Source organism: Cuculus canorus, chromosome 2 (assembly GCF_017976375.1).
Source record: "Cuculus canorus isolate bCucCan1 chromosome 2, bCucCan1.pri, whole genome shotgun sequence".
NCBI lineage: Eukaryota > Metazoa > Chordata > Aves > Cuculiformes > Cuculidae > Cuculus > Cuculus canorus.
This window is the reverse complement of record NC_071402.1, coordinates 35,401,695-35,421,341: the sequence shown is the minus strand read 5'-3', so window position 1 is coordinate 35,421,341 and position 19,647 is coordinate 35,401,695. Positions and strand designations below refer to the sequence as shown.

Here is a 19,647-nt window from a genome sequence, read left to right as displayed (position 1 = left end):
AATAGCCCCCTGGACAGCCTCTGCCAGTGCTTGATAACCCTTTCAGTGAAGTTTTTCCTAATGTCCGATGTGAACCTCCCCTGGTGCAGCTTGAGGCCATTCCCTCTCGTCTTATTGCTTGGGAGAAGAGACCAAACGCCCACCTCTCTACCACCTCCTTGAGGTTGAGAGCTGATTCAGAGGTGCTGGAGCTGCTGGCCCTGCAGCAGCGGACGGGGTTTTAGGGACGCCCCTTTTATCCTTTACAGCCCAGTCTTGTTATGTTCGGAATGAAGGTGACACTGGGGGTTGGGAGCCGAGGGAACGAGGCGGGTTCTGCCGGCAGGTGGCGCTGCTCCCCCACCGAACCCACCGGGGGCTGCGGGCTCCGTGCGGGAGCGTGGGGATGCGCGGAGGGATGAGGGGGGATGCGCGGGGCGGTGTGCGGAGGGATGCGCGGGGGGATGCGCGGGTGAGGATGTGCGGGGGGTGCGAGGGGAAGGATGCGCGGGGGGGGTGCGAGGGTGAAGATACGCAGGGGTTGCAAGGGTGAGGATGCGCGGGGGATGCGCTGGTGAGGATGCACGGGGGTGCGAGGGGGAGGATGCGCAGGGGGGGTGCGAGGGTGAAGATACGCAGGGGGGTGCAAGGGTGAGGATGCGCGAGGAGATGCGGGGAGTATGCTCGCGTGAGGATGCGTGGGTGAGGATGATTGTGCGGAGATGGGTGTGCGGATGTGCTGGGGAATACGGGAGGGATGCGTGAGTGAGGATGAGCGGGTGAGGATGCCCGGGGGGTTGCGCGCTGTGGGAACCCCCGCAGCCTCTTCCGCAGGGTTTCAGTGGGTTCCTGCTCAAATATATCCGTGGTTGTTGCCGAAGCGTCTGCCTTTATTTTCCCTTTAGCGTTTATTGCAGTGGGCTTCCACACCTCGCCCGAGTCCAAAGCTCGGCACTAGGCTGATTTTTTGTATTTTGTAAACGATATACTTTCTACTTTAGTGGCAGCTGCTCAGGTATCAGTCTGAATCCAACAAAACGGATGCTACAAAAGTTTTGCTTTTCTTGTAAAGGAATGTATAGGCATCTCTTACAAAAATGCTCACTTCATAGAAGCAGGAAAATAACAGCAGAGACTGTGTGTCTGTTTCTACAGAAATAATGTCTAGAGTGGCACCATTTTCAAATTTCTAGAAATGGTTACCTGACACGTCAAAGCTAAAAAAAATAAGGGCCAGTAATTCTGAGGCATTCTGATTTTTAGAATTAAGATATTCAGCATTTTCTGAAAATTAAGCAAATGGTATCTCAAACTGAGATCTCCAAATTACTGGGTAATTTTGAAAAAATAAACCTACAAGTGCTGAACCTCTTACTACCACTGTAGTCACTGACAACGTAGCTCAAGTTGCCATTTGAAATATTTTGGCCTTCAGAGCAGGCACAATTACATTGTCTCATGAGATCATAGCCAAGTCAACGTTATTTGTTGAATCTTTTGTTTCTTTGCTGGCCAAAACTCTAAAGATCTGTATTTATGTTCAAGAATGAACAGCCACCCACCTGGAGAACAATGGAAGAAGCTGTGTTCAGACTTGGTTGCAGATTTGAAGGTCTTCAGATCTTAAGGAGGAAGAAGAAAAGAAAGGTCATTTGAACATGATTTTGATTCACTGCTTTGTACATACAGGACCCCAAAGAGATTTTTGGATCTTGATCCAAGAGTGTATGAAATGTGGGAACTTTCAGATCCAGGATCTTGGTTTGGTTTGGATCTATCTCTCTGCTTTGAACTGTTTGGATGTTGACTTGAAGCTTGTCCAACCTGTCCACATTTTTTGAATTTGGAAAACTAGGCTCAAAATGTGACCAACTAAGTTTTTTTTGTGGTCTTTTGTGGACAATTTCAGTTCTCAACAGGAACTCAAAATGAAACCTTCATGTTTCAAAACTCCTAGCACTTCAGCTGACAGTTAGTGTTGAGTGGTAACAAGGGCAAAGAGGTGCAGATGTGAACGTGCCTGAATGGTTATGGGTGTTTCCTACCTTCTCCTTTCTTACAGTCTGAGTATCAATAGTATGAAATGTTCTTATAGGAAAAAAGATTTTAGAAGGGCAGTGTTAAGACAACACAATCCAATAGATGCTTCAGTAAAACCAGAGTTTCCTACTCTTTGATTCACACATTATTTCCGTTTTGAACAAAAATGTTAGACAAGACTTACGAAACAGAAAACTGCTTTTGTTAAGTGTACCTCTAGTTTTCTGTAGTTCTAGGCACTTGAAATAAAAATCCACTGGCTTCAAAGAGGCTTATAATCTTCTTATATTAAATATCACCTGAATTTTGATGCATCATTGATTCCTCTTCCACCACTTTAAAAATGCAATTAAGTAAAAAGAATCAGAGCATCTGCACTGATCTTTGGCTTCAGATTCCTCCCATAACCACACATTATTTTAATTTGAAATATTTATTTATTTTTTTTTTAAATTTTTGTTCCTATTCTGTGTTATTTTTCCCACTGAGGCTGTGCTCATAACCAACAAAACATGATTTTGAAAGTAAAACTGGTGATCTAGTATTATTTGAATGTTTAATTAAAAACTAGTTAGATTCACTGTATGATTTCTTGTTGTCCTTGTCATTCCAGCCTGTCACTCCAGACTTTGAGCTGTCCTTATTTATTACAAGCCTATTTATGTCCACAGCTCTCTTTAAATCTGCTTTCTAGCAATGTGAATCCACAGCATTCCTTTAAAATTGCACCAAAGCAAATATTTGCACAACTGGATCCTGAAGCCTATGCAAGTTTTCCTCATGTAATTTATAAAACAAGTCAGCAGCAAAAAGTGAAATCTTGATGTTTATATTGTACTAAGAGCACTGTATGTATCAGGTGGGTGCGCAGGTCTGTAAGTGCACGCAGGAGGGCAATGACAAACACAGATGTTACTTGTTGTCATGATGCTTAGACGTTTTTCAGGTTCTTATGTTCAATGGCAGCATACAAAATTAATTTTTAAAAAGCCTCCCGGAATTAAAGCTGTGTAGCAAGTCTCTGCAGATAGTAAACTGCACTTTCTGATGTCAAAAAGCATGTAATTAAGCATCTTTCTTCTGGACTTACACAGTAGATACGTAAAAGCTTTCTGGGAACTTTTGCATGTTACCGATGCTACATACCTCTCACAAAGTGGTTGAGTGATGACTACAATAAGTCAAAGATAGTAGCTAGAAATATAAGAAACAGGTCACAGCTTATTTTTCTTCTAAAACAGAATAAATTACTTGACGCTTCAGGGTGAGGGGCTTTAACTTTGCAGAGTGGATTTGCTTGAGCTGACAGTCTTTGAAGAGCTTGACCTGTAACTTGTACGCTGCTAGCCCGGCCCCATAACTCACCCCGACAGAGAGTGACGGCTTCACCTATAAAATTATGTCCTCTCCCCACTGTCAAGCTCAGGATTAGTCTCCTTGCGAATGCTAACCAAGGTTTGAAGGTATCACATGGCTGCTTGGGACAGCAGTGGTGATGTTTGTGGAACCATTCACTGTCTCAGGGCTAATCTCCGGGATAATTTAGATTAACTTTACAGATCTCTGGAAGCCACATTCTCCATGATGGACTATCTGTATTATATCCAGTCTCAATCTTAGAGGTTTAACCCAAGCTGACATCACAATGTTATATCAAAAGATTTAAACTGATATATATCTAAATAACCCTCCAATCCTCCTGAATTAGACTTTACCTTTTGCTTTAAAGTCTTTTCACCCCCTCATGAAAACACTGTATCTACTGTGAATAATGCTAACCAGAGGAAGCAGGACATCTTGACATCTTCTTGTGTTTACTTTGTCACAAGATGGATCGCTATGGCAAATAGATGGATGTATCAAAGAGCTCCCCCTCCTCATGTTCGTGAAGATTTTGAAATCGATCAGCCCAGGGTGGGAAGGTAGTAGGCTTTTTTACCTTAGGAAAGGTACCTCAGGAGCAGGCTCTGGCTTCCGCCTTGGAAAGCTAAATTATTTTCTCTTCATAAAAGTATTTATAGCCATCGTTACAACTTTGACTGTGGAGTACATGGCCAAGGGCCACTAGAAGCATAGAGAAACATGAACTAAAAGTGTAATTCCAGTCTGAAGCAAGAGTAAAAGAAATAAATCATGCCATGTAAAATTATTTAAATAAAATAGCCTGTTAAAAATTATGTGAATAGCTTTTTTTTTTTTTAAAAAAAAAAAAAAAAATGCTCTGCTGCAGGGAAATAGGTATTTATGTCTTGAGGATTTTTGCATAGCAGCCAGAGAAATTCTCACAATGCACTTCCTGCTGACGGAGCTGCTACCCGTTGGACTGACCAGCCCTCAGGTCCTCCCCAGTACAAGGGTTGGCAGTGAAGGCAGCCAGCAAGGTCTCAGCCTGTGCTGATCCTGCGGGGTTTAGAGCCAGGATAGTCTCGTCTTACCTATAAACTTATTCCTAATGGCTTACCTGACCTGACCAGCACCACCTGAGCTTTCTCACTTGCCCTGAATATTCACCACCAACAGACTCAGGACAAGGAAGTCTGGGCAGTGTCACCCATCTCTTTTCTGTTACAGATATGGAAAATGTCAGATTAAATAAAGTTCATTGAGGGGGAGGAAGGTGACTGGGCATCCTTTTTAGGTAGGTAAAAGAGGTGCTCCCTCACTTTTTTCGTGCGTGTGTTAGACTGGACCACACCATAGAAAAGATTAAATCATCCTGAAAACAAAATATTACCTAATTCCCTGGCACTGTTCAAGGTGTTTCTGCTCTCCCTGGGTCAGAGCAGATAAGTTTTTGCTTCTTGGAATTTTGAACAGGTTGAAGACATGTTATAGACTATAGAAAAGGTTATGGACCTGAGAAAAGCATAATTTTTTTCAGCAACTATGAAAGTTTTTACTTCCAGCCTGCATTTCAAGTTCTAGTGTCTATGATGGAGCAATAAAAGCAGCTGCAAAATAGTCATGCAAAGAGGCCATGTGTCTTATGGTTTATGTACAAGACAGAAGCTGACATAACATAGAAAGCTATAGCTGTCTGGGAGGCATCAGCCTTGGGAGAACATTTTTTTTCAGTTTCCATGTTGGTTATGCCCTGGGGAGTACTTATGGTATTGTTTCTCTGGTCTCTATGATTTCACAATTATGCAATTTGCCTCCAGGGACATGATCTCTTGACTCAAAAGTAAAACAAGGATCTTAATAAAAATGAGTGCAAAAGTACAGTAGGAAAATGGATTTAAGGAGAAAACATGGGCATTTCCAAGAATTACTACAAAAGTGACTAAATTAAGCCACACATTTATTCTTCTTAAATATAGAGCAAAAGGTGAAGTAGGCAGTGATGTGTCTCTGAGTCTTTGTAAAGATATTCTGGTCACCCAGAGCAGGTTTCAGCTTTGGAGAATTTCTGGGGAAAATCCTCCAATGCAGGGATCACCAGCTCTTTTTCTTTGTGCCCCATCAATCCCAAGCAACACTGATCTGTGGTATGTTGGATCTAAGAATCCTCAAAGTAGTATAAATTCCCTGTGGTACTCTCCTTAGACATGCTTACCGTGCCTAGCACCATAAGACTTTGACTGTGGTAATATGACCCAGGAAGAGAACCCATGTGTTAGTTCATTAAATAAGCCCATCTGCTGACAGGCTTGAAGAGGAACAAGTGCAAGTTAGAGTAAAAAGAAGTGGTTTGGATGATTGGCTTAGTTTTCATAACCCAGACATTTGCTAGACATAGCGTTTGACCATAGATCCTACATTTAGCTGGCTCATTGTTCTCTTCATCCTGTCACCATCCATTCCTAGAAACAAACCATCAGTGAACAATTCCCAGTGCTCACCAGAGCACTAGGGATGTGCTGGTGTTAACTGTAACTGTCTTATCTTCCTGTGACAATTCAAAATCAAATAAGTTGACCTGAAGTGGTTTTTTTTTGGCCTGCTGGTAGCTCATGATCTGAAGAGCAGGAATTCCGGTCAGCCCCTGCCTTATTCTCAGCTCTTGCACCTAGCAGTAGCTTTCAGGACAAATGGAGATCCAAACTCTCCCTCCCTCCCTCTAATGTATTTGGGCAACAATTGTCAATTGGATATCAACTATTTGAGGGACTAGTTGGCCTGCTTCTTCATTCAGACACTGCGTGACTTAATTGTCCTAAATAAAAAGCTCTTTAAAAGTTAAAGTCACTTTGGTTCAGGAGTTTCATAGAGCTGCAGAACATTCTGAAAGCAATGAATGCAAAAAAACCCATGGCATTTTCTCTCAGGCACATCCCAGATAATGTAAAAAAATATAATGTCTTTCAGTGTGAAATGGCATGGGAAAAGATTGTAGGAGAGTCTTTCTCAGTGGTTTTTTTTCCCCCATCACATAGGGATGTTTGTCTCGAAGGTATGATATACAACTGCCCGGAATCAGGCGATATCCAAGGATCTGTGCAAGATGAATGATCTGAAAGGAGAATGGGATTGTTTCCTCCTGCTTTTTTACAAAAATAGCTTCCAACAAAAATTCAGCTCCCAACAATACTGGTACTAAAAATCAACTAGCTATTTAAAAAAAAAAGTCTATTTAGTCTAGGCATGGTTGTAAATAAAGTGATAAATACAACAGGCAGTATAAGTGACTTTGTTTCTAACTGCACTTACAAGTGCCTTCCTACTGCCCGCCCCAGGGATCTTTGCTGCAGTGCAAGTGATCTCACAACCATTTCCTTTAGTCTGTAGTGGATTTGGCCTAAATTTCAACTACATTTCTGTTTTCTGTTCTGGAATCACTAATAGTGAGTCAAGGAATCAGTTCAAATGCTGTGATTTATGTGAGAGTTAAATGCCCCTGAAAGGCAGAGTAACTGCTTCTCAAGACTGAATTCTGTTGCGATGTTTAGTGTTTTCCTTAAAAGTCCCAGGGAGAGTTTCATGAGAATCCGGTTACTTTAAATTTAAACTAACCCCTAACAGGTTTATCGGTCCTCCAAAACTGTGAAGGAAGAAGGCTTTTTAATGGCTTAGAAGCCAAAGAACTGAATATTTAAGCCAAAGAACTGAATATTTAGCATTTGAACGAGGATATAAAACCCATTGCTGGTTTTAAGATAATCATTTATGAATGGTTGCTTTGGTGATGATGAACAAAGCCCTGGGCCCTCGGGCTGTATATCTTGTGCCTGCTCTGGCCGTCAGGAAACTCAGTTTTACTCAAGAGTTTAGAGTCTGAGAAGCACTTAGTCTTATCTGACTTTGGTGATGAGATAGATGCTTATGTCTAACATAGATGCCTCGATTGTAGTAATTGTAATTACTGAGTGGCTGCAGCCTACTGACAGGTGGGAAGAGCTGTTGGAAAAGTGTCCTCATGGTAAACAAGAGGAAAGGGCTCATAACAACCATGTACCTGCAAGATGAAGCCCTGGCGGAAGGACAGAAAATGGTCATAGTAGGGTGCTCAAAGAATAGAGTCTATAGAACTGTCAGGAGGAATGGCTTGGGCACTGTGGCTACAAACTTCCAAAGTGGGCACATGGCTCATGGAGGCATCCGGGGAGCAAACTGTGGCCATCGCAAATGCTAAATGGGTACTGTTGGGGTGGCTGTGATCCCAAGGACAGTCTTTGGCAGGGCTTTCAAACGATCTAGGAGACTCACTGCCTGCACTGACAACAAAATTGCCCTGGGGAATAGGCCCTTGAAACATTGCAAAGTTTTATCCATTGAGTCAAAAGCAGGAAGAACTAGAGGTGGACAGTGGAGGAAAGGACAGGCAACTCCAAGCTGGATATGGTAACACAAAGGAGCCAGGGCTTATGAAGAGCTGTTTTGTATCTGCTGGGGTGAAAAGGAGTAGTTTGATTTGCACTGGTTTCATGAAACAGGCCCCAGGAGGGTGATCCCTGCGTTGACTCACTTAGGGCTCATAGGAGGCAAATCTCAGGCACAGCGGCAGATGCTGCCAGGGGCAGGAGTGATGCAGCACCAACAGCTGTAGAGCAGCAGCTAAAGGAGTGCAATTCTGCAACAGGCTTTTGTGTTTCTTAAAATCAGGCTGCTTGCACAGCCTCTCTTCATTAGGTGAGAAGCAAGGAGAAACAGCTCAGATCAACCACAGTCAAGGCCATGCATTTACTGTCTACCATTAGCAGCTTAGACTAAATGAAAACATGGTTTTGTAGGAAACGCACTTCATGTTTTAACCCAAGTCGCATAAAATAGGTACATCTGTAGAGTATGAAACAGTCCAAGCTAAAGCAGTGAATCCATCTAACTGTTATTCGCAGGTCATGTCACCCATGTGTTTTGAGTGCTCAGACAGCGTAAAAGGCTGTAACTCTCCTAACTAAAGCATTTCGCCATAATTGATTAATCTTTTGGCACAGACCTTTTAAAGTGTTTTATTCTCTGGGTGCTATTTTTCACATTTCGTCTCCTTATTAAAAACTGCAGTCATCCAATCAGCTCTCAGAAACAATGACCTATGACTCAAGTAACCATTGACAGACTGTTTTGGAACAACTCACAAAAAGCTGAAATGCATTAAACTATTCAGCTGATACATAAATAGAATACAGGGTCAGTTTGCAAGCCATTTGTTAATAGACTAAAGGGCTCCCTTCCCACAAAAATAATTTAAAACATGATTTATCCAACTTCTTCCAGAACAATTCATTCTTTCCAGAGTGTCCTCAATGTGAGTTACAAATGTAAAGGCTAGCCTAGCTGTGGCTGTCAAGGACAGCCTTTTTTCAGGTTTTGGATAGTTTCTGGTTCCTTATATGTTGGCACAAGTTTAGCTAGGTACAGTAACCTGGCCTGCAGATAAATTTTAAGAGTCTTCTTTATTCTTTCTATCGATTCAACAGTTAATGTTGAAGTGTTGGGCATTTTCTGTCTATACAGGAGTTTCTGAACAGTTGTGGTAATCCTGATTGACCAAGCTGATCAATTAGAGAGGAAGTTCTTCATCTAAATAGTCCATATGCTAAGGCTGTGATCAAGACATTGGCCGAAGGACTGGATTTGAATGGAAGAGGATTGGAAATTGCTTTTTCTGCTTTTGCTTTTTTTTGGAAAATCTTTTGTTGTTCTAAGTAGATGCCAAGTGTCCTTGTAGAAAGGTGGAGATGCCAACTAACAGCTTGGCCAGTTAGCATCTCCATTTTTCCTGCAGTGCCATTAAGTATATATCAATATCGAGCTGTATAACAGAAGATTAGAGGTCAATCTAGTCCAGTATTCTGTTTTCAAAAGTGTCCAATGGCAAATACTTAGAGAAACGTGAAAGAATAGAGAAAATAGATAGTGTTAAGTCCAGTGCCTGTTTGCAGCTCAGAGTCTTCCTTCTTCCTCATCTAGACAAACTATCTGGTTTTCTGAGAGCCCTCAATCGAGTTTTTTCTGTGAGTTTGTACAGTCAGTGCTTAAACCCATGTAACCTTTCATCATCTATTATGTTCTAGGGGTTTACTAGGGATAGAGTTAAGCTTCTTCTATTCATTTTTAACATAATACCAGATAATTTTATTTGATGCCACCTACTTCTAGCATACTATATGACAGCAGTCACTCCTCATTCAACTTCAGACCCTACAAGATTTTACAGATTGCTGACTCTACTGCCTTAATTGCCACTTCAGACTAAGCATTTTAGCCTATGCCGAAAACATCTGATCAGTCATATATAACTTTCCATCTCAAATTCTAATACAGGCATTATATCTCATTACAAGTGCATGTCTTATTTCTAGATCTGCCTGTGGAACCCCAAGCCTGCAATGCTCCCAGCCTCTCCACAGCTGGAGAGAGTACTGCGATGCAGCCCAAGCTGATTCCCTCTGCACCAGGCTATTAAAGGTCACACACTGCCACTTTCCTGCTCGCTCATTTACCTTTCTTCATTCACTCCGTTTAATTTTCAGCCAAAATGGGAGCCAAACGTAGCATTGTACTTGCCCGTCTGCAGCATGCAAATTCTTTTAACCATCACTGACCTCTCTCCTGCCCTGCCATGGCAGCCACTGGGCTGGCAGAGAGTGTGGGCTCTGGCAGCACTCCCCGACTGATGTGGAGAAACAGGAGAAACTCCCTGTTCAGCAGCAGACTAGGGCTCAATCAGCTGTGTGGCCTTGTGGCCTCTCTGGTATAATTTCCATGTTGGTGAGAGCCAGCAGGCTGCTGGCAGACATGGATGAGGGGCTAAAGTGCGGATGTAGTTAGGTGAAAACTGGAGAACACTTTACAGAGGACGGATGTGACCTAACGGGGGAATACACATGCGGCATTACACCATTGAGTACAGCTGGGCTTGTCTTGCTACACGGTCATAATTTTGCATATAATTACATGAATTCTTTCTGGTCTTATGAGGCTCTTCTTTCAAAGGTCAATCATGTTGTCCAGATATGTTTTTTCTAATATTTTAATATTTAATCATGATATCATAGAACTATGAAGGGTATTCTACTGGATTACCTGTCAGCATCCATCCCAAATTATCCTTATTGTATAAAGCAATATATTTTGAAATGTAATGTAACTCTAAAGAAAGCAAACAGCTTTTTAAATAAATACATTACCTTTTTGTTTTAAAAAGTAAAGGAAGTTATAAAGATACATTATTTTTCATGCATGGTTGTGCTTTAAAAAGTGTCAGATGGACTGAGCTAAATTTCACAGCCAGAAGAAAGTCACTGGCATCCTCTATAAATCAAGCTTTTCTTTCTTTTATTCTCCTGGGCCAGGTGCTCCAAAAGGTTACCACTAGAAGCTAAATCTTTCCAACAGGGAAAAATATTAGTACATAAAAACTTGTAACTTGCAAAACGAGAGAATAGGTGAAACTTATGCCTTTGAAAACATGTCAAACAAAACTGGAGTTGTTTTTTTTTTCTTATGAAGTGTAAGCTATGAGCTTCCTGGGACCTTAGAGATTACTTTGTTTCTTCGTAGTTGAGACAGAGGGACTCTGAAAACTTCCTGGAGAGAAAGTAAGAAAAGAAGGAATGGAAGAACATTTTTTGAAAGGCAATGGTAAAATTTCATTCATTAATTAGGTCATCTGATCACTGTGGGTGTCAATATGGGTGCAGCTGGTCTCACCTTCACCAGTCCAAACTTTGGTAGGTGTGAAATCTGGATGAAAAAAGGTACTGTCATTTCTCACCCCAGAGATGTAACTTGTTATTTTTTAGTATATTAAAAAGGACTAGTCATTTACCAATCATAAATCTTATACATATCCCCAGTCCTAAAGGGTTACACATCTGAAGTAGAATGGGGAAGGTGGGAGTGCTAACTGTAAATGTTTACAAGGAGACATCAGAAAAGCATTGGAGGCTACTTATGATCACATCTACGTAATTTGGCTATATATACCTATGAATGCACATGTATTAAATTAATATATTTATTATGTCTACATATATGGATATATAACTATCTGTAAAAGATATAGAAACTCATATATGCATCACTCCCAACCCTGGGAAATGACACAGTCCAATAGAATGGCTATAGTTAATTTTCTATTTGAATCTTTGAGTCCTGACATGAGGTAAAGATCTTTCTAAAAAGGCTCTGGAAGGAAAAGAAATGGGAGTCATCTGCCTTACGGAAAGGCTTTAATACCAGCTAGAAAACTTGTCTCTGGTCTTGTTAAGGTAGTCCTCCTTTGAGTGGGAGGCAGGGGGCAGACTAAATAATGGCTCATTAGAAGTAATTTTGTTTCATTATTCCTTAATAAGCAGAGCCAACAGATTTCTTATCCTCAATGTGCATTGGTCCTGAAATAACTGAAATGAAGTATTCTATGTAATCATCTACAAAACCAACTTGCGTGCCACCTTTGAGACGAAGATGCAGTGGTAGTCAGATGAGCAAAGACATGGCAACCTAAAATAAATCTTGTTTGGATTTTGCCAGTTTTAATAGGGAACTGGACCAGACTATTTATTTATATTTTTGATTACTTTTGATGACATGGGAAAAGCATTGTAGTTTTTATCTACACATCTGCTTCTTTCATTGATGAATTGCTGGAGAAAGAAATTTTTTTAATTCCGGTGTATCCTACAAGCCATCTTCCTGTAACTTTGTTATACCAGCCAGGGTACAGAAATTCTTTAGGCATTTTCTGAAAGCCAAGTCTTCTGGAAGGATTCCACAGCAGAAAATACAAGGTCTTCATGAAACCCTTCACTGTGGGGCTGTGTAGAAGAGAGGTGCCTGGAAATACCTACCTAGGCTAAATCAGTGAGCCAGAGTGGATCAAACAGTGGTGAAAATGGAATGCTTTAATTAATTTCTTTAATCAGTTTTCTTGGGAAGTTAATAAATGTGTTAGAAGAAACATGCAGTGAATGGAGGAGATCCTCAGCTGGACACATTGCAGGCATACACTTATATGAAATAAATGATCGGCCACTTGTGTATCAGCCCTGTAATGATATTATTCTGAAAAAATGCTTCAAATTCAGTTAAGAACTAGTTAACTCAAAAGTAATTGAAATATATCTCATAGCTATTCAAAATATTCACTATCACAATGTAAAATAGATAGGGATACAGAACGATTCCGAAGGAATTAATTAAACTTGTATAGCATTGGCAATATTTTTGCATGAACAAACCTCCCTCTGAGAAGACCTAATTTTCACCTGAAATCCTGCTGTGAATGCAAACTGGCTGTAGAGACACAAACAGCATTTTATTGTTGCAGAAATAAATTTAAATATAAAATGAGGAGAATACACAAATCTTATTGAACACTGTAGAAACCTGCTATCCTCAAGCTGACGCAACCTGGCAAGGTAAAAACAGAAGTATGTACTCCAGCAGCTTTTGTCATCAGGTTGTGTCACGTTCTGGAGGGAAGTAAAAAATCAGGTGTATGTAGTTGTGTTAATGTTTTTTGTGGGAAAAGGGAGAAGAGGTGGCTAATTTGTTAGCTGATAGTGTTATAAACATAAAAACCATGCTGTGGCCTAAAAATGATTTTCAAACTGTTGCTATTATCTGTAAGGAAATCTACAGCATGGTTTGTTGTAGTTAATAGAGTGGGAACATATTTAATGCTGAACAGTTACCAGAGTGTCATGGAGTGAAGCAACAGCAACTGCTTTATCTGCAAAAGCAATTAGATAGCAGTCTCACAATTGAATTGGTTGCTGAGTGGTGCTCAGAGGAACATGCCACTTTCTCTTCACACCTGCCCTGTGTGGCATCTGACAAACAGTAGCGAGCTATTAGTAGTTATTGACATTTGTCAGCTCTCTAGTTTTCTAGCAGGAAAACGGAAATGGCAGCAATCATGCCCAATTTAATTTCTCATGATGTCAGGACTCCATGGACTCGCATACACACACATCAAGAAGCACCCAGAAAAGGTTTACAGATGTGAGGGAGGCAGTCAGCTATGACAGTGATGTTGCCAATGTTGCACATGGATCAACTAACGATTAAGATATCAAAAGCGATCATTGTAGCTTACTGACAGGGAGCTCAATTGTTTGCACCTGTTTCCCCTGCATTACACACGAGTCTGGAATGGATTACCCTGCCTTGTCCTAGACACATTTCACCTTTCCACACCATGATATACTCCAGCAACATCTCTGCTAAGGATCATGCATCTCACTTTGCCAGAAGGACCAGGAAAAAGAATGAGACTATTTGCTGCCTGTTTTCTCTTTGGTGAAAGATTTCAGTTTCTACTGTGATTTAACAAGAATTAATTGGCTTAAACAAGAACTTATTGCTTCTCCTCTGCAGAGAATTCAGGTAGAGACTGAAAGCCACACAGTCAGATATTATCTTGACATAGATGTGGGCTTGGTCTCCCAGGCACAGAAATTACCTATTCCTCTTACCATAGTGTTTGTAGAATAACTCTGAAAGAACTTTGTGGTCAGATGTGTAGCACAAGAGACCTTCTGATCAACCGCTTTGGATCGAACTAACTCTGATACTGACAGAAGTAAGGATACAGCAGTCCATATCTTCTCCTCCAGAGGAGCCCAGAGCCCCAGAAACTTCCCAGCAGCACAATTTCCTTGGACTTGGCTTCCAGGATCATCCAAACTGGTTAAATCTAAGCTGCCAAGGGGTATGTCTGGCCAGGCTGCCATCTGCCCCTTGCTGTAAGATAGTCACTGCTTTCATATCAGACTGCAGGCAACCTTCTACAACCACGCAGGTGGATGTGTGCACAGATTTTTTCAGGAATTATTGTGTGGAATTACTATCCAGGAATTATAGCTGATTTGTCCAGAAATTCTTCTCAAAAGTATGTTCTTGGTAGAGATTGGGTCTAAATTATCAACAAAGCCATTCAGGAACCAGGAAGATATCTTCAGAGAAAGCCAGTGTCAGTTCAGAAATTGTTTTCTATGAAAAGAGGCTAAATTTATAAAGAACATTCAGAAGAAAAAGTCCTACTTTGTGTCATATACCACATATAGGGACTGACATGCATCAGTTAGTAAGATAGCTTTTGCATGAAGTCAGTGATGAAAAGACGTAAACCAAGCCCAAAGCATCTCACAATGAATAGTCGTAAGTATCACATTATTTTCTTGTGTATCTCCAAAACAAATAACTTAATTGAATTTCTAATGATTTACATTTTTTTCTGCTACGTCATGTTACCATGTGTATTAGTCCTTCATTTAAGGGGGTGTGATTTACCTGAACAAAATAAAATCAAATTCCAACCTCAGGGTATTTTAGGTTTTGCTTTACCAATATTTTTACCTTATTGTGATTAACTCACATTTCTGTTCCATTTCTTTACTTTGCAATGTGTTATCTTCATTTTCCATGTAAACTAATGCAAATTCTCAGTAAGAAATGATAGAACATAGATATTTTCCCAAAATGAGAAAAGTCAGAAAATTAATGCAAATTCTCAGTAAGAAATGATAGAACATAGATATTTTCCCAAAATGAGAAAAGTCAGAAAATTAATGCAAATTCTCAGTAAGAAATGATAGAACATATTTTCCCAAAATGAGAAAAGTCAGTATTTTTTAGATCATTAGGGCATATTTTACATATTGTTACAGATATTTCACTGTAACTAAAGACTAAAATTATAAACGTGTACAAACGTATAAACAATACACAAGTGTCTGGTAATAATCTTAGATATGTGGGTAGCATATTTCAACCCATCGGGCTTGTTTCCTTGCAATAATTTTGAAAAGAATCTAAAAGAACTAAATAAACAAATACTTTCAATACCTTATACTAAAAGTCCAACACTGACATTTTCTGAAGAGCCATTTGTAATCAGAACTTGATCCTGTTAAAAGGAAAATTGTAGATCCCACAGGAGAGGAATGGGACATTCAAATAACAGGACATTAGAAGAAACCCCAAGCTATTCTTGATCTGAGCTCATGTGGCTTTCTAGTGCATAAATATCAGCACACACATTCTTTGAGCACATAGGGAACACAATATCAGCTTTGAAAATGGATCAGCTCTTTTTAGACTGAGCTTAATCTCTTGTTATTAAAAAATGTTTTTCATCATACAAGCTATAAATATCGTGATTATAAAACACCATTCTTCATTGCTCAGGTTGGTGTTCACATCAGTTTTGCCTTATGGACAAGGCATTGCCCTTGGACTCAGAGAAGCTGGATGCTATTCCTGACTTTGCTTGAGACTCGCTGGTATTTTATCACTATAGATCACTGTTTTCCAATTTATAAATTGAAGATAAAACTATTGGTCTGTAGAAGAGGGAAAGAACTGATGAAAAGCCTTATAAAAGTCTGTATCAACATTTACAGAATAATAGAATGACTGAGGTTGCATCTGACCTCTGGAGATCATCTGGTCCAACCCTGCTTCTCAAGCAGGGTCACCCAGAGCTGTTTGCCCAGAATTGTGTTCAGGCAGCTTTTGAATATCTCCAAGGATGGAGACTACACCAGCAACCTATACCAGTGCGTGGTCACCCCCACAGGGAAAAAGTGTGTCCTAATGTTCAGGGGTAACCTCGTGTGTTTCAGTTTGCGCCCACTGCTTCTGGTCTTGTCATTGGGCACTCTTTGCACCTTCATTTCAGGTATTTATGTAAATTGATAAGACCTCTCTTGAGCCTTCTTTTCTCCAGGCTGAACAGATCTAGCTCTCTGTCTTCTCATAGTAGAGATGTTCCAGCCTCTTCATTATTTTTGTGGCCTTGTGGTGGACTCGCTCCAGTAAGTCCGTATCTTTCTTGTACTGGTGAGCGCCCGTTGGAGCCATCATGCCAGACAAATCTCACCAGTGCTGAGTAGAGAGGAAGTGTCACCTCTCTTAACCTGCTCAGAACTTTCTGCCTCAGGCATCTCAAGACACTTTTGGCTGCCTTTTCCATGAGGAAGCTGGTGTCCACCAGGACCACCAGGTCCTTCTCTGCAAAGCTGCTTTCCAAACAGCAGGACCCCAGCATGTAGAAGTGCAAGGGTTTGTTCCTCCTCAGGTGCAGAACTTTACCTTTTTTGTTGTTTAACTGCATGAAATTCCTCTCATGCCAATTGTCCCTCCTAGTGGTGACATATGGTTATTAGCTGATTTCCATATTTTACTATTTATTGGTATTTTTCAAAATTAATTCAAAACTTCTTTTTGGCTTTATATAATGAAAGTTTAAACAAATTAGCAAAATTTAAATAATTTAGCAATTCGCTTAATCTATATAAGTGAAAATATTCTGTAGATCATGCTGATAATTTAACATGTCGCTGAGTTTATTTTATTAAAATTTTAGCTCTTCTTTTATTTTAGATTAGAAATCCCTATGAATCAGAAAGAGGTAGCTTAAGGAACAAAAAAATACCCATTCTACTTGTCCCTGGGCCGGAAAGGCTTAATTCTGATGTCATATATAGACTTCAAGCATAGAAGTCTGCATGTTCCATCTTGTGAAATCAGCTCCCATGTCTGACTGAACAAGAGGTATTTTACAAGATTCTCTGGCATGTGTAAAAATCATGAAACAGAGCAACTTAGCTGATTTTCCCTTTAAGGCAAGTAATTTGGAGGTCTTTTAAATAATAATAACAAACACTAAATATTGAGCATTTCCCATGATTTCGTTATTCTTTTAATTTCTGTTTAACCTATAAGATGTTGGCCAGATCCAGGGCTGTCTGAAAGACAGACAACATCTGGACTGCAATGGAGATGGCCAAGAAAGTCAACCATATATTCACAGTTTTGGGCTGTTTGTTCCAGGCACATGTGGTTTAGAGTAACCAAGGATGCCGCATGGAAAACTGAAGAATGTTCTCTTCAATAAAAACATCTGAATTACAGGACTTAAATAACAGCAAAGTAGTATAGGGTTTTTTTTTAATTCCTGTATTTTACAATAAAATAAAATAATTTTTAATTATTTTTTCTGACCTACTTATTTTTGTTTTATTAAAACAAAGCCTGTATTTTAACAGACATTACAAAGGATGTCATTTAAAGATCTCTCTCTCAAAAAAAAAAAAATCCTTTAGTTTATACAGTATCATAACATCTAGAGCTTGCTCCTTTGGTATAAAATAGGCCAATAGGAAACTCCTATAGGGTTTTCTTTTTTTAAAAATAAAAGTCATTTGTATGCAACTGCTGCTGATCTTTACCTAAAGTCATTATTTTACAAACATTAGTAAAGTAAGCGGGTCACAGAAATGGAACAGACATTAACTGAAGTACATGGTCAGATTACACAGATAAAGTGACATGTAAGGAGACCCCAGACTATTGGGCCATAGTTCTAGGAAATATTTTTTCACAATTTAGAAAGATGAACCCACTATTAGTGTATAAAGAATTCCCTTTATGCAATGCCACAGGTAAAACAGAAAGAAAAATGCACTATCCAAGTTTAAGTACATTTATTTGTACGTCAAGCATTAGACCAGAACCTGTGCCACTGGCTTTCATGCAGACAAAATTAGTGGTTAAATCAGTAACTTTAAAGAGGGTTGAGAGAGTAAAAGTTTGCGTGGCAGCCTAGCTAGCTGTCCAAAATTAAAACAGTGTACATAGTTACTCTATATACATTTTTTTATTGCATGCATGTATATTAATAAAAGATAAAGGAAAATAAATGAGTCTCCTTACAGAGAAATGTATTGCACAGCATCAAAGAAAGGAAAACATAAATAGTCTCCCTTGAAAATGTGTCCTACTTAACATTTTCTTACACTGATGCAGGAAGGGATTAATGCAGATCTGACAAGAACAACAATTTTTTTAAGAGCTGATGTGGACAGTTTAGCAGATCAAAATATTTCCAATGCATAAGGCATTTATCAGTCCTTTATATTGATAAATTACATGTCATTCACTATCTTTATTATCAGTAATTAGCAGAATCAAAAATTTCCCCATTAATTTAACTTCTGAGGTGAAACAGGAGGCACAGCACCATGCTGGCAAACTGGTATGGCTCAGCAGTGCAGCTAACAATTAAAGCATAAATACACAAAACTAAGCAGAAAGGGAAAAGTAAATCAAGAAACTGTTACAAATATTTTGTGAGATCTCTGCAAGATCTGGGGTTCAAAGATCTCACAGAAATCCTGGGTCAGTTCTTACCTTTCCTTACAGGTGGTAGGAATTCCAAAGTTTAACTTTGTTGTGCTTCTACACTTATATACCTTTTGTCTGCATTAAACCTGTCACCTACTAATTTTGTTTGATGCCTCTTAGACTGTTAAGAAGAGACAACAAGCGGTTAATCTGTACCTGTTGTGCCACTCTTCATTTTGCAGACATTGATCACAGCCTCCCTCAGATGTCTTTCCCAGGCTGAAAAACGCTTGCTGATTCCTGCCTGAGCACCTTCCTGTGTATTTGATCATCCCTGCTGCTTTTCTCTGAATCTTTTTCCATTCTACTGTGTCCTTTGTGAGAGGGGGATCTGAGCTGCACAGTGTTGAAGATGTGGGAGGACCCTCTGTGCAGCTGTATGATGGTGAGCACACCGAGTGACACTTGCCTTGGTACAGACCCCTAGGAGCTCCCATGGTGAGCTTTGCTGTGGAAGTGACTTTTTAGTCCTAACTTTTGCTTCTATTACTCACTTTTGCTTATGTGAAATTCTGGTCACTTGTTTGGAGTACTGTAATAGCTTTCTGAGCCATGATTTCCCTCTACAAAAGCTGTACTCACCCTTTTCTGGTACCTCTTCTCCCAGGATTTTTCTGATGCTGACTGAACACAGAAAGTATTAGCTGGCACCTCCCAGCAACATGCCCCAAAGCATCCTGGCAAGATGCAGAACATATGCATCTTAAATGGGCAAAGCCAGAGATGTGTTTCAGCTTTTCACAGACGGTGAAACTTGAAAGAAATTTAAGAAGAGAAATTTTCCAAAAATGGCTGTTGCCAAATGTACTGTAAAACCACATTTAGTTTATATAAATTACACTTTAGATACATAGCAGTTCTAACACTTGCACACATTTATTTACATATACGCACTATCTAAAGAATACATACCAAAAGTCAAGCAGATCTACAAAACTCCTGTGTTACAAGTATATGTGGAACTGTAACCGAAACCATGGTTCTGCAAAATCTATGCTTTTGTTTTGTACCCCAAACCCTTGAACTTTGTATTTGTTTCCGTTTATTTACTGT

General features: G+C 39.8%; 1 protein-coding gene across 1 annotated transcript; it reads right to left on the bottom strand.

The window, feature by feature from the left end:
• Positions 1–235: 235 nt before the first annotated feature.
• On the bottom strand, positions 236–14,138 carry LOC128851114 (splicing factor 3A subunit 2-like). Its single transcript, XM_054057244.1, has 2 exons — positions 13,881–14,138; positions 236–718 (listed from the first exon to the last, which is right to left on the bottom strand). Exons 1-2 carry the CDS (start codon positions 14,136–14,138, stop codon positions 236–238), a joined length of 741 nt encoding a protein of 246 aa, XP_053913219.1.
• Positions 14,139–19,647: the final 5,509 nt, after the last annotated feature.

Coding starts and splice junctions, on each gene's coding strand:
- LOC128851114 (XM_054057244.1), bottom strand. CDS start 14,138: ATGGCAGCCTGGCCAGACATACCCCTTGGCAGCTTAGATTTAACCAGT. Junction 719..13,880: donor GTTATTCTACAAACACTATG/GTAAGAGGAATA, acceptor CGTATTCCCCAG/CACATCCGCACACCCATCTC.